Here is a 12703-nt window from a genome sequence, read left to right as displayed (position 1 = left end):
GCAGGAGGCTGAGATCGGAGCCTCACCTTCCCGCCAGCAAAGCGCTTCCTCCAGTGAACTACCGAGAGAGCTGCAAGTGTCTGTGTGGCTCGAGTGCTAAAGCGTCAGCCTAGCCCCGCGTGCAAGCACTGGCACACGTGCACACTCATGCGCACACACACACACACACACACACACACAGCTAGCTCCGGGTATTCCTTCTATTTGCTGGACTGCAGCCAGTGGCAAGAACCCCAAACAGGCACCCATTGGTAAGCTCCAGCACCTCCGCTTCCTGAGGCCAGTGTCTTCACTGGACAGGCAGGCAGTCCCTACTCAACTCTGAGTAAGTAGAGAGTGGAATGCAGACCTCTCTAGCTATGTGTGACCGCATTTCTGTCCCCAAGCTCCTCTAATGTGACGGGAAAGATTCACAAAGGCGAAGCCCATGAGCGCAGAGGTGGAATGTTGTAGAACAGGAAGAGGTTAGACAGCAGAGCTGCTCTGGTTGGCTGGGTGGTGGAGGCCCTGTCCCGGGGACTCCACGTGATAGTGCTGTTGGAGAAAGCCGGCCTCTATCCCCGCTGCCAGGCACCGCTCTGGCAGCGCGCTCTGGGAGAGGGCCCTGAGGCCTGGCTCTGTGGCACAAGTTGGAGCATGGGTTGGGAATGTGGCTTAGTGGTAGAGTGGTAGCATGCATAAAGCCCTGGGTTCAATTCCTCAGTACCGCGCAAACAGAAAAAGCCAAAGTGGTGCTGTGGCTCAAGGGGTAGAGATCTAGCCTTGAGCACAAAGAGAGTCAGGGACAGTGCCCAAGTCCTGAGTTCAAGCCCCAGGACTGGCAAAAAAAAAAAAGGTGGAGCAGGAGAGCTGGGAATATACCTTAGTGTCAGAGTGCTCGCCTTGCATGCATGAGGCCCTGGGTTCAATTGTTCTGTACCACATTCACAGAAAAAGCCAGAAGTGGCGATGTGGCTCAAGTGGCAGAGTGCTAGCCTTGAGCAGAAAGAATCCAGGGACAGTGCTCAGGCCCTGAGTTCAAGCCCCAGGACTGGCAAGAAGACAGAGTTGGGGCATGAGTGAGATTGCCGCCCCTTCCTTGCCCACCCACATTCCCAGAGTCTGGCCTCCCACATGTTTCACCAGGTTCCTGTGAGAGGAGGTCTCCACTCTGCAACTCTCAAGTTGAAAGACAGGACTAGCAGCTGGGACTACCTACAACGGCCCCGCCAGATCCCTGGCCCAAAAGCTCACCACGTGGTGGGTTCCAGCCACAAACCGCATCTCCCTCTTAAGTAGCACTGGACAGCTCAGGATCCCTCAGCACAAAAGGATGAGGGAAGGAGACCGAGCTAAGGCCCAGGCGCTGGCGGTGGCTCAGGCATTCCTGTAATCCTAGCAAGAAAGGCATAGGTAAGAAAAACGGTGCCCTAGACTAGCCTGAGCGAAAAGTGGAAGATCCTATCCAGAAAGTAAAGCAAAAAGAGATAGGGGCATGGCTCAGGCGATAGAGCTCTTGTCTAGCAAATGTGAGGCCCTGAGTTCAAAACCCCAGTGCTGACAAAAGAGAAAGAGCCAAAGCAATAAAGAACGCTGAGGAAAGGGGAAAAAAAAGAGCTAGAGGGCATCCTCAGAGTTATCAAAGATGTTGCATCCAAAAAACAACTGACACACAGAGAAAGAACGTTCATCAAGTGACAAAATAAAGCCAGCAGTTAGCTCTGCTTGAAAGATGAACTTGCACGTGTAACAACAAAACCAGGTAGCTCAGTGCCAGCCTGACCCCCAGAGCCTCCTTGGTGGAGGGGTGGCTGAGGGGCGGGCCTTGCCACCACCACTAGAGGGAGCCCCACGCCTCGCCCTGGGGTGGCAACTTGTGTGGAGATTGATGAGGAACACTGCCTGGGCTCAGGTGCTTGATTCCTGGGCTTGTTGCCTCTCACACCAGAAGCTCAGTGCCACTTCCGCAGCTGCCCTCTGCCGAGCGCCCTGCCCCCGCCGCCCGGTCACGGCCCAGAGAGCAGCAGTTCAGTTCTAGAGTCTCGCCCACAGGACAACACCTCTAGAAAAACAAATCCAGCAGGGCACCAGTGGCTCACGCCCGTAATCCTACCTGTTCGGGAGGTTGCGATCCGAGGATTGGGGTTTCCTACTATTCCAGGTAGGAAAGTCTTTAAGACTCTTATCTCCAGTAAACTACTCAGAAAAGGCCTGAAGTGGTGTGATGCTTACGTGGTAGCGTGGTAGCTTTGAGCAAAGGAAGCTCAGAGACGGTGCCCAGGCCCTAGGACTGGCAAAAGAACAACAAAACAAAGACTGGAAAACAAATCCAACATCTCAATGAATTGTTGAGAAAATAAGGAAAGAAGGGAGACCAACTAGAGTTCATGAGAGTTTCTATTTCTGAACAAGTGAAGAGGCACTGGGAATTTCCAAATGACTGAGGCAAATAAATAAATTAGACTGAGAGCAAGGTGCTGGTCGCTCACACCTGTAATCCTCGCTACTCAGGAGGCTGAGATCTGAGGATCGCTATTTGAGGCCAGTTGAGAGGAAAGCCCAGGAGACTCTCATCTCCAAATAACCACCAAAAAGCTGGAAGTGGAGCTGAGGCTCAAGTGGTAGAGTGCTAGTCTTGAGCAAAAAAGCTCAGGGGCAACACCTAGGTCTTGAGTTCAAGTCCCAGGAATGGCGCGTGCACACACACACACACACACACACACACACACACACACACGAACAGGCAGACTCCATGACTTTGCATGTGTTCTCTCAGGAGACAGCTCCTCTTCAAAGGGAGCAGGATAAGAGGAACGCATAAGGTCTGAGACAACAGGACCGGCTCCAAGCCCCCAGGGAAAGTATCGTAGAATGACACTCGGGCACAAGGCTCCCTTGGTGGGACTTGGGAAAACAAGAAACCGTGTTTGGTTACGCCCAGTATATGGGGAGGAGGTCTATTTCTAGAAGGGTACCTAAAGCTGAAGTAATGGTAGACACACAGCAAATTAAGTAAAAAAAAAAATTATCCATTCCAGGGATGCAAACAGTTGTACGAGAAAGAAAATAGAGCACAGGACACCTCGCTCTCTGGACACCAGTGACAACGAAGCTGCAACAACCCCCAGACGGCAGTGCCGGTCACCAGGCAGGCCGGGGTAGCAGCTGACGCCGGCCGAGGAGATACCTCCTGCGCATCCTCAAGATGAACAGCAGTCTCCCCGTTGTTGATTTACGTTATGTGATATGCCTTGGCAAGTGTTCTTTGTTGGGGTTTGGGCTTTTAGTGAAGGCGGTGTGGTTTTGAGGGACACAGATTCTAAGTGACTGAAGAAAACATGAGCATTGAATTTGGGGATGATCCAAGGAAGAGACTAAATTTATTAGCTACGGACCCCAAAAGACTATTCTACTTTGAAGACAGTATGCGTGCAACCCTGAAAAGATAATACTTAGAAGGAGACTCAACAAAGACACAAGGAAGCGTGGTACTGGGAGCCTGGTGCTTTCAAGCTCGTTTAATCGCTGGCTCAATGGCTTGTGCAAACTGCGGAAGACCAAGCTCCATCAGTCTGCTCCCAGAACTCCAAAGTTATCTGAGATTTACAATTTCGGGCTCAAAAGTAGGAGGATCTGAAAAAGTTTGTAAATCCTATTGGAATGTTGAAGGTGACGTGAAACGCGTCCTAGCTCATTTATTTGATATGCCTTGGCACGTTTTAGTTTTGGCTTTTGGTTAAGGTGGTACGGTAAGCAGAACATCCCCTTGCCCTCCCCGTCTCCCCCTCCCCCCAGAACTGTCAGTTCCCTGACCAGCATTACCCATCGATGTTAGTCTACAGGGCAAAAGGTGCTTTGTGGCGGTGGTTGACTTTACAGCCCTGGAGAGGGACGGTTTTCCTGGGAGATCTGGGTGGGCCTGATCTAATCACAGGAGTCCTCAGGGAGAACTCTCCCCCTCAGAGAACCAGATGACAGGTTTGCAGCAGATTCAACTTGCTGCTGCGGGCCTCCCAGCCGCAGAAGAAGGGAGGGGCCAGGTGGTGGGTGGGCCCCAGAAGCTGGGAGTGGCCGTCTGCTGACTCACAAGAAGTGGTACCTGGGCCCTACCACTGCAAGAAAGTGAATGTTGTCAGCAGCTTGAATGAGTAGGAAGTAGATTCCTCCAGAACCTCCAGAAATAAGTACAGTGAAAATCACTGCTCACGCTTGACTTTAGCCTAGCGGGTCCCCAGATCATACTTCTGACCCACAGGATCATAATCGACCTGCGTTTGTCACTAAGTCTGTGGTGTCACAGCAGCAACACACAACTAGTACCATAGTGAGCCTTCCTGGTTTGACGCTTGAAACGCTTAAGAAGAAAGTTGAATGCGTGGAGTTGGCTCATACAATTTAAAACACCTTGGCTATTTAAGTGAGCTGGAAGCTGGAAGACAGGCAAGCCAGAAGCCAAGGTGGCGTGAGCTTCCGGCGGGCGGGCAAGACTGAGGCGGCCCCAGGGAGGCGTGAGGGTGCCTGTCCTCTGGTCCCCCTGGCCGAGGGGACCCATGCGGGCACAGGTGGTGGTCTCGTGTGAAGGGAGGGTCAGGGACAGCTCGGAGCTGGTCCTTGCAGAGCAGCCCGGGCTTTGCTGGCAGTGACCTGACTCCAGGCTCTGTCCTGCGTCTCCGGAGCCGGCTGAGCGGCGCAGAGCTGCCCGGGACGCGGCACCCCGAGGCCGGCTCGCAGGTTCACCTCCAGGTTCCTCGCTGGGGTCTGCGGTGCCCGGGGCGGATGCCCGCTCTCCTTGCCGGTGGAGCCGTCTCCCTGGCAGAGGTCTGTCCGGGGCCGACCCCCACCCTCCACCCCTCCTCCACACTCCCCCCTCCCCCCGGGGGCCCTCACCAGCAGGCCCAGGATTCCTTCACTCGGGAGGCACGCTGAGGGCATCTGGGGGTGGGGGCACCCCGAGCAGCGACGCCTCGCCGGGCTTCCAGGGCTGCGCGGCTCAAGCCTGGGTCCCCCGGTACTTGAGGAAGGTGCTTTCCAGGAAGGCGGCCAGCTTTGCCCGGTCGTCCTGCGGTGGGGAGCCGGGCTCGGCGGGTGGAGCTCTGAGGCTGGGCGGACCCAGCTGCAGGCCTCCCCCCTCCCGCCCCGTCCCGCCACCCCCCTCGCCCACCTCATGCAGGAAGCCGTAGTGCACCAGCTCTGCTGCCAGGTCCTGGGCGCTGTCAGCTGCAGCAGGAGTCGGGGCAGAAGGGGCGTGAGGTCGCGGCCCTGGGCTGCCTGCCCCAGACCCCCCTCCCCCGGTCCCCAGCCAGCCTACTTGGGAGCAGGTCGTAGGTCAGCTGCCGGTGCAGCCTGTCCTCCAGCACCAAGAGCAGCGTGAGCTGGGGGCGGGAGGGTGTGGTCGGGCGGGGCCGCCTGGGGCCGGGCCCCGCCTGCCCCCGCCCAGCCCGGGGCCCCGCTCACGTGCCAGCGCGCCTGGTCCTCGCCGCGCTCCAGGTTACACTGCATCTGGACCACCTGGGGGCGAGGTCTCCGTGAGGTGGGAGGGCAGAGTCCAGAACGCCAGGGAGAGCCGCCGCCCTGAGGCCGCCCTGGCGCCGAGGCCCCCGGGCCTGGGTGCCCAAGGGCGAGTGCCAGCCAGCGGGGGACCACGGGAGCCGGAGCGGGAAGCCGGCGGGGACGGGGCGGCCCGAGGAGCCTGGCTGCTTTGACGACGAGGATGGGAACGCAGGGCGCAACGTGGAAGGGAAGGAGCTGAGAGCGAGGAGGCGGCGGGGGGGGGGGGGGGGGGGGGCGGGCTGGGGCAGCATCGGGTGAGGGCTGCGGATGACCTGGTACAGGGTCGCGGCTATGGAATCCAACTAAGGCCAAGGCCTCTGGAGCCGAGGGGGTGTGGGCATGACCAGGGCGGGGAGGGGACCCGGCCGCGCCTCGCAGGAGGCCGGCGCAGGGGGAAATGTGGGTGCTGGTGACCCCAGGGACCGTCCCAGGCTGCGGGTATTAGAACTTAGCCAGCGGAGGGAGTGAGATCTGAGAGGTGGGGCTGACACTTCCAGAGGAAGACTGGGCCACAGAGGCACAGGCCAGCAGCCAGGTAGGGAGCAAGGAGTCTCTGGTCCCAGTTTGATCCTCAAGCCCTAAACCCTCACCCAGGGGTGGGCGAAGACCTGACCCCTGGCAGCCTGCAGGAGGCGGGCCTACGAGGAGGCTCCTCCCCCACCCCGGAAACCGCTGCTGTTGGCGGGCAGGTCTGAGCACGCACCTTCCTGGTCTCAGAGTCAAAGGGCTCCGGCGTCGGGGTCTTGGCCTTCTGGGCTTCCTCCGGGGGTGGGGCTAGCACCCGAGGCAGCCCCAGGGGCCGCGCAGCCGCGAAATTCATCAGCGGGTAGATGCCATTCCTGGGGATACAGCGGAGGGTGGCGGGGGCCCGGGGCCCGAGGGCACCCGCCCCTCAGCCTCCCGCAGGGCCCTCCCTCACCTGACGTCCTCCAGGAACTTGTCCAGCTCCAAGAACGAGACCTCTGAGTACCTGGCGGGGGTGGGAGAGCCGTGAGGGGCTGGGCAGGGCGGCCAGAGAGCTGGCGGGGCGGGGGGCTCTGCCTGGCACGCCTCACCGCCACTGCATGGGGGGGCCGTGGGGCTGCGGCATCTCAGCCAGGACCGCGTGCAGGTCCATTGCTTTGGTCTTTTCCTCCACCACGTTTTCAGGCATGAGGTCTGTGGGACGTAGGAATGTTCAGGGCGGTGGGCCTTGGCCCTAGGTCCTGCAGGCCCCCTGTCCCCCCCCCCCCGCCCCCCGGCCACCCAGCCTGCTGCCCTCACTCACACTGGTGCTGGATGAGGCAGTGCGCAGCCAGCAGCTTCAGCGAGTGCACCTCGAAGAGCACGCGGTGGAAGAGGAGGTTGTGAGCGGAGGGCCGGCGGGCGGGGTCTCGGGCCAGGCAGGAGAGGATGAACTCCTGGGGATGGAACGCAGAAGCAGGGGGAGGGTGGAGCTCCGGCCCCAGAGAAGGGAAAAGGGGGGCCCTGAAGACCCCAGGCCCTGCGGTCTTCCCTCTAACAGGCCCCAGAACCCCAACGCAACAACCCTCCCTTCCTGAGCCCCAATCCCATGACCCTCCCTTCCCCAGAGCCCCAATCCCACGACCCTCCCCTCCCCTGAACCCCAATCCCACAACCCTCCCCTCCCCTGAACCCCAATCCCATGACGCTCCCTTCCCCAGAGCCCCAATCCCACGACCCTCCCCTGAACCCCAATCCCATAACCCGACCCTCCCCTGAACCCCAATCCCATGACCCTCCCCTGAACCCCAATCCCACAACCCTCCCCTCCCCTGAACCCCAATCCCAAGACCCTCCCTTCCCCAGAGCCCCAATCCCACGACCCTCCCCTCCCCTGAACCCCAATCCCATGACCCTCCCCTGAACCCCAATCCCACAACCCTCCCCTCCCCAGAACCCCAATCCCATGACCCTCCCTTCCCCAGAGCCCCAATCCCATGACCCTCCCCTCCCCTGAACCCCAATCCCAAGACCCTTCCTTCCTTCTCCAGAGCCCCAATCCCATGACGCTCCCTTCCCCTGAACCCCAATCCCATGACCCTCCCTTCCCAAGAGCCCCAATCCCATGACCCTCCCCTCGCCTGAGCCCCAATCCCACGACCCTCCCCTCGCCTGAGCCCCAATCCCACGACCCTCCCCTCGCCTGAGCCCCAATCCCACGACCCTCCCCTCGCCTGAGCCCCCTCCTCTCCCCGCGCACTCGGGGTTCAGCAGGAGTGCACACGGGAAGCAGTCCGGCAGCAGCCCGGCTCCCCTGGGCTGAGGGGAGCGGGGAGCTGGGGCGGGGGGCCCCCTCTGGAGGGCCGGCCTCAGCCGCACTGGTGTGCTCACGTCCTTCGCCTGCTGGGATCGCCTCGCTGGCCTCGCTGGCCCGGGAGCCCGGAGGGGCAGGAGGAGCACTCACCCGCATGTTGGGGTCACTCAGGGAGTGCCTGGCCCGGGAGGGGCAGGAGGAGCACTCACCCGCATGTTGGGGTCACTCAGGGAGTGCCTGGCCCGGGAGGGGCAGGGGGAGCACTCACCCGCATGTTGGGGTCACTCAGGGAGTGCCTGGCCCGGGAGGGGCAGGGGGAGCACTCACCCGCATGTTGGGGTCACTCAGGGAGTGCCTGGCCCGGGCAATCGCCTCTTCTGTGACTCGGGTGTCCCCGTTGGCTTGGATCTCCAGCACGGCCATCTGGGGTGCGGGGCCGTCGGGACACGGGGGAGGACAGCACAGGTGAGGGGGGGCGAGCCCACGGGAAGGGGGCTGGAGGGGGGTGCCCGTACCTCCAGGGCGCACATCCCAAAGGAGAAGATGTCCACGGCGGTCCCGTCGTTGACCTCTGCGAAGGGGAGAGGGCGGCAGGTGGGGATGGCACACGAGTGGGGGGCCCGGGGTCACCCCGGGACTCACCGCCATACTCCGGAGGGAAGAAGTGCAGGTTCCGCAGCTCCTCGCGCTCGGCCCGGATGGGGCTGCGGAGGTCATCGGGGAGCGCTAGGGAAGAGCGGGGGGGGGGGGGGGCTGAGCACACTCGCCGCCGGCTTAGCCCCGTGCCCGGGGATCCCCCCCCCCCCCCGAGGCCTCACGCACCATTGGAGAAGATTCGGTACCACACTGCGCCGGCCACAGCGGAGAGAGTGAGCGTCAGCAGGCTGGGTCAGAGGTAACTTCTGTCCCAGGCATCCCAGGATCCCTAGACCCACTCCCCGCCCCCCGCCCCCCCCCAGCAGTGCCCCGCTCGGCCCGGCCAGCCGCTCCCCCTCACCCCCCACCCCAGGCAGAGCCCCGCCCTGCCAGCACCAGAGCCGATCTTGATGAGGCCGTTGTGCTGGATGAAGATGGTGTCACTGGTCAGGTTCCCGTGGATGATGGGGGGGCTGCACGCATGCAGAAAGCTGCCGGCGTGGTGGGGAGGAGGAGAAGGCGCCGGTCAGAGGGCGCGGGAGAGATGGGGCTCAGGGGGACGGGCGGAGCAAACCCAGGCCCTCACCTGAGCGCAGACAGGATCTGCGTGCACCAGCGCTTCCAGGCCTGACGGTGGACGCAGGACTCGTGTTGGGTGGGCACAGACACGGCTGGGCCTGTGGAGCCTGCCGGCCGCCTGCCCCGGCCCCTGCCGCCGCCCCGAGCCGCCCTGAGCCCTCCGCCTGCCCCGCACCTGTCCCCATCCTTGAAGCATTCCAGGCCCTCTCCTAGCCCCCTCCCCGTACCCGGGCGTTCATGGCCTTGTGGTTCTTCTTGGTCTTTTTGAGGAACTGCTTGAGGCTGCCGGAGGACACGTACTCCGTGATGAAGATGACCTGCGGGGCGGGGGCGTGAGCTCTGCCGTGTCGGGCGGCGGCCCACCCACCCACCCCACGGTACCCCGGGCACCCCGGCTCACCCTGGCGCGGGCCTCGGAGGCGTCCAGCCAGTACTTGTGCAGTTTAACGATGTTGGGGTGGTCCACCAGTGCCAGCTGCTCGAACATGGTCTGGATCTTCTCCTGGGGAGGGGCACGGTCACCCGGCAGCCCCAGGCCGGGCGTGGGGGCGGAGGGGAGGCAATTCTCACCTCGTGGGCCGCGAAGGCCTTCCTGTTCCCGAAGTGGAGCTCATTCCACACCACTTCCACGCCCTCCTCCGTGTCCATGGCCAGGAAGGTGCTCTGGATCCCGGGCATGTTCCCCTGGTTCACCTGCGGGGGGGGGGGGGACACGGGGCCCTGGCGTGTGTAGGGCGAAGGGGGGGATCTGGTCCCTGCCCACACTCTTTCCCGGGGCCAGGTGTGTGCTGCAGGCCCAGACCCGCTCTTTGGAAAAGCTGGGGCCTGGAGAGGGGCCTTCCTCGGCGAGCAGGGAGGGCCAGGAGCGGGGGCAGGGCTGGGGGGGGGGCAGGCACGACTGGAGCTGGGGCTCCAGCTCCAGGCCCGGGGCTGGAGGCGGGCGGTGGTCCTGGGAGGGGTCTGGTCCTGGGGAGTGGGGGCCGCTCACCGAGGCGCAGGGCCGCGGGGGCCCGGGGCCACCAGAGCCCAGAGGCCGGGCCGGGCGCAGGCCGCCCGGGACCGCGGGCTGCCCCGGTGCCCCCAGGGCCCGGCCGGGCGTCCCCCCCCCCCCCCGCCGCCCACCTGCTCCCTCCGCTTCTGCCAGCGGCCGCACGGGCTCTCCTCCAGGATGTCGCTCTCGTCCTCGCTCTCGTCCTCCCGCTCCCGCTCGCGGCCCCGCCTCGGCGTCGGCTCCGGAGCCGCCATGGCTCGGCGGGCCCAGGCCACCGCCCTCCGCGCGATCCGCTGCCTGGCGCCGCTCGGCCCCTTGGGCCCTGGACCTGCGCCCGGCTGCCCAGCCCGGAACCCAGCGGAGCCGCCGCCTCGAGCCCCGGCGCGGCCCGGGAATGGGCCGTGCGGCTGGCGCGGACGGGGGGTGGAGCCGGCCCGCCCCTTCGGAGCCGCCTCCCGGGGCGGAGGCGGGAGTGCGCCCCGGCCCGGCCCGGATTCGGCTCCCGCCTCCCAGGCCCCGCCCCGGCCCGGCCCAGATTCGGCTCCCGCCTCCCAGGCCCCGCCCCGGCCGCCCGGAGTCCGCCCGGGTGGCCCCAGACTCGCCCCCGACGTCCAGGCTCCGCCCCGACGAAGCCCCGCCCACCCCGACCCCGGCCCCGTGAGGCCCCGTCCCGACGAAGCCCCGCCCCCACCGGGCCCCGCCCACGGCAGACCCCGCCCCGCCTCCCGGATCTGCTCCCTGCCCAGGCCCCGCCCCGACGAAGCCCCGCCCCCGGCGCAGGCCCCGCCCCGGCGCAGGCCCCGCCCCCCGCGCAGGCCCCGCCCCCCGCGCAGGGGTGGGGCTCTCCGGGGCTCCGGGGGAAGGGCGGCTCGGCTGCCCCCGGCCCGCCTGCGCGCGCGCCGGCCCGGGCTCCGGCGCAGGCTGCTTCCGGCCCGCCTCCCCACCGCCTTCGGCCTGGGGTGGGCCCGGCTTCGAGCCCGCTGCGCTGGCGGTTAGCCCCGCCGCGTCCGGACCTGGGGGCGGCCACGTCCCTGCGGGCGCCCGGGGGCCGTAGACGCGGGGCGCACTCTCCCCGCCCGCTCCCGGTCCGACGATCGGAAAGGGCGGGAGACCCCCGCGGCGCGCCGTGCGGTGGGCTTGAATGCGTCCCCACAGGGCTCCCGCCGGCCCCGCGTTCCGGGCCTCCCGCTTCCAGGCCTTGGCTCCCCGGACGCCCCTCGCCTCTCCCCAGGCGGCCCGGCGTTCCGGGACCCGGGAAGGGAGGCTCGCGTGCAGCCCCTCCTCCCTTCAGGAGGGGCCCGGCGGAGCGCTTCTGTAACCCTGCACGCCCGCTGCGGGGGTCCGTGCCCACCTTCACCCGCCTGCCTTCAAACTTCAACCCCACGGAGCCTGCGCCCTGCTGTGCCCGCTGCGCCCTGCCTGCGTCCTGCTGCGCCCTGCTGTGCCCTGCTGTGTCCACTGCGCCCTGCCTGCGTCCTGCTGCGCCCGCTGTGCCCTGCTGTGCCTGTGCCCTGCTGTGCCTGTGCCCGCTGCGCCCTGCTGTGTCCTGCTGCGCCCTGCTGTGCCTGCTGTGCCTGCGCCCTGCTGTGCCTGCTGCGCCCTGCCTGTGCCTGCTGTGCCCTGCTGTGCCCGCTGTGCCTGTGCCCGCTGTGCCCTGCTGTGCCCTGCTGTGCCCTGCTGTGCCCTGCTGTGCCTGCGCCCTGCTGTGTCCTGCTGTGCCCTGCTGTGCCTGCGCCCTGCTGTGTCCTGCTGTGCCCTGCTGTGCCTGCGCCCTGCTGTGCCCGCTGTGTCCTCTGTGCCTGCCTGTGCCCGCTGCACCCTGCTGTGCCCTGCTGTGCCTGCTGTGCCCTGCTGTGTCCTGCTGTGCCCTGCTGTGCCCTGCTGTGCCTGCTGTGCCCTGCTGTGCCTGCTGCGCCTGTGCCCTGCTGTGCCTGCTGCGCCCTGCCTGTGCCTGCGCCCTGCTGTGCCTGCTGTGCCCTGCTGCGCCCTGCTGCGCCCTGCTGTGCCCTGCTGTGCCCTGCCTGTGCCCTGCCTGTGCCCTGCTGCGCCCTGCTGTGCCCTGCTGTGCCCTGCTGTGCCCTGCTGCGCCCTGCCTGTGCCTGCGGTGCCTTTGGGAGTCCTAGGAGCCGAGGCTGGGCTGGGAAGCCCGGTGGGCCCTGTCACCCACTGTGAAGGCCAGACGGCGGCCCTCGCCGTGGGCCCGGGCAGCCCTCCTCATTCTCCGGCCCTCCCCCGGGCCTGCCGTAAGGCCTGGCCCTCGGCTGTTTGCCAGCGGGGCTTCCTCAGCCCGAACGCCGGATCACACCCTCGGAGCCCTTCCTTGGGCTCTCGGGCAGGCCGCGCAGCCTCCCCCAGCCCCAGCCCCCCTTGGCTTTCCCAGGAGCGCTTGGGGCACTCAGCCGCCCCGGCCACGGCTTCTTCCTGGAGCTCGGGGGGGGGGGGGGTCTGCTCTTCCCGCTCGGGACGGGGCCGGCACACGGCAGGCCCCTGGCCGGTCCATGGCCGGAGCTGTGGGTGGGCGGGGCCCAGAGCTCGGCGGGGCCCAGAGCTCGGCAGGTCATCTAAGGAGGCGGCGTGCTAACCCCTGGGGACCTGGGAGCACGGCCTTGACACCGGGCAGGGAAACTGAGGAGGTGTCCACGCCGGGCGGCAGAGACGGAGGGCGGCATTGCGGGGCCTGGGGACGGTCGGTCACTGCGGCGAGGAGAGCC

At 65.3% G+C, this 12703-nt stretch overlaps 1 protein-coding gene across 1 annotated transcript; it reads right to left on the bottom strand.

Moving 5' to 3' along the window:
• Positions 1-4855: 4855 nt before the first annotated feature.
• Positions 4856-10405, bottom strand: Nrbp2 (nuclear receptor binding protein 2). Its single transcript, XM_048358589.1, has 18 exons — positions 10124-10405; positions 9572-9694; positions 9402-9503; positions 9229-9318; positions 9009-9049; positions 8819-8913; positions 8609-8632; positions 8429-8512; positions 8302-8357; positions 8114-8209; positions 6797-6929; positions 6585-6687; positions 6449-6499; positions 6233-6368; positions 5434-5487; positions 5288-5351; positions 5141-5196; positions 4856-5038 (listed from the first exon to the last, which is right to left on the bottom strand). The coding sequence occupies exons 1-18, from the start codon at positions 10244-10246 to the stop codon at positions 4970-4972; spliced, it is 1500 nt and encodes a 499-aa protein (XP_048214546.1). The 5' UTR covers positions 10247-10405; the 3' UTR covers positions 4856-4969.
• Positions 10406-12703: the final 2298 nt, after the last annotated feature.

Source organism: Perognathus longimembris, chromosome 12 (genome assembly GCF_023159225.1).
Source record: "Perognathus longimembris pacificus isolate PPM17 chromosome 12, ASM2315922v1, whole genome shotgun sequence".
Classification (NCBI taxonomy): Eukaryota; Metazoa; Chordata; class Mammalia; order Rodentia; family Heteromyidae; genus Perognathus; species Perognathus longimembris.
The sequence above is the reverse complement of the archived record's forward strand: the minus strand, read 5'-3'. Positions and strand labels throughout refer to the sequence as shown.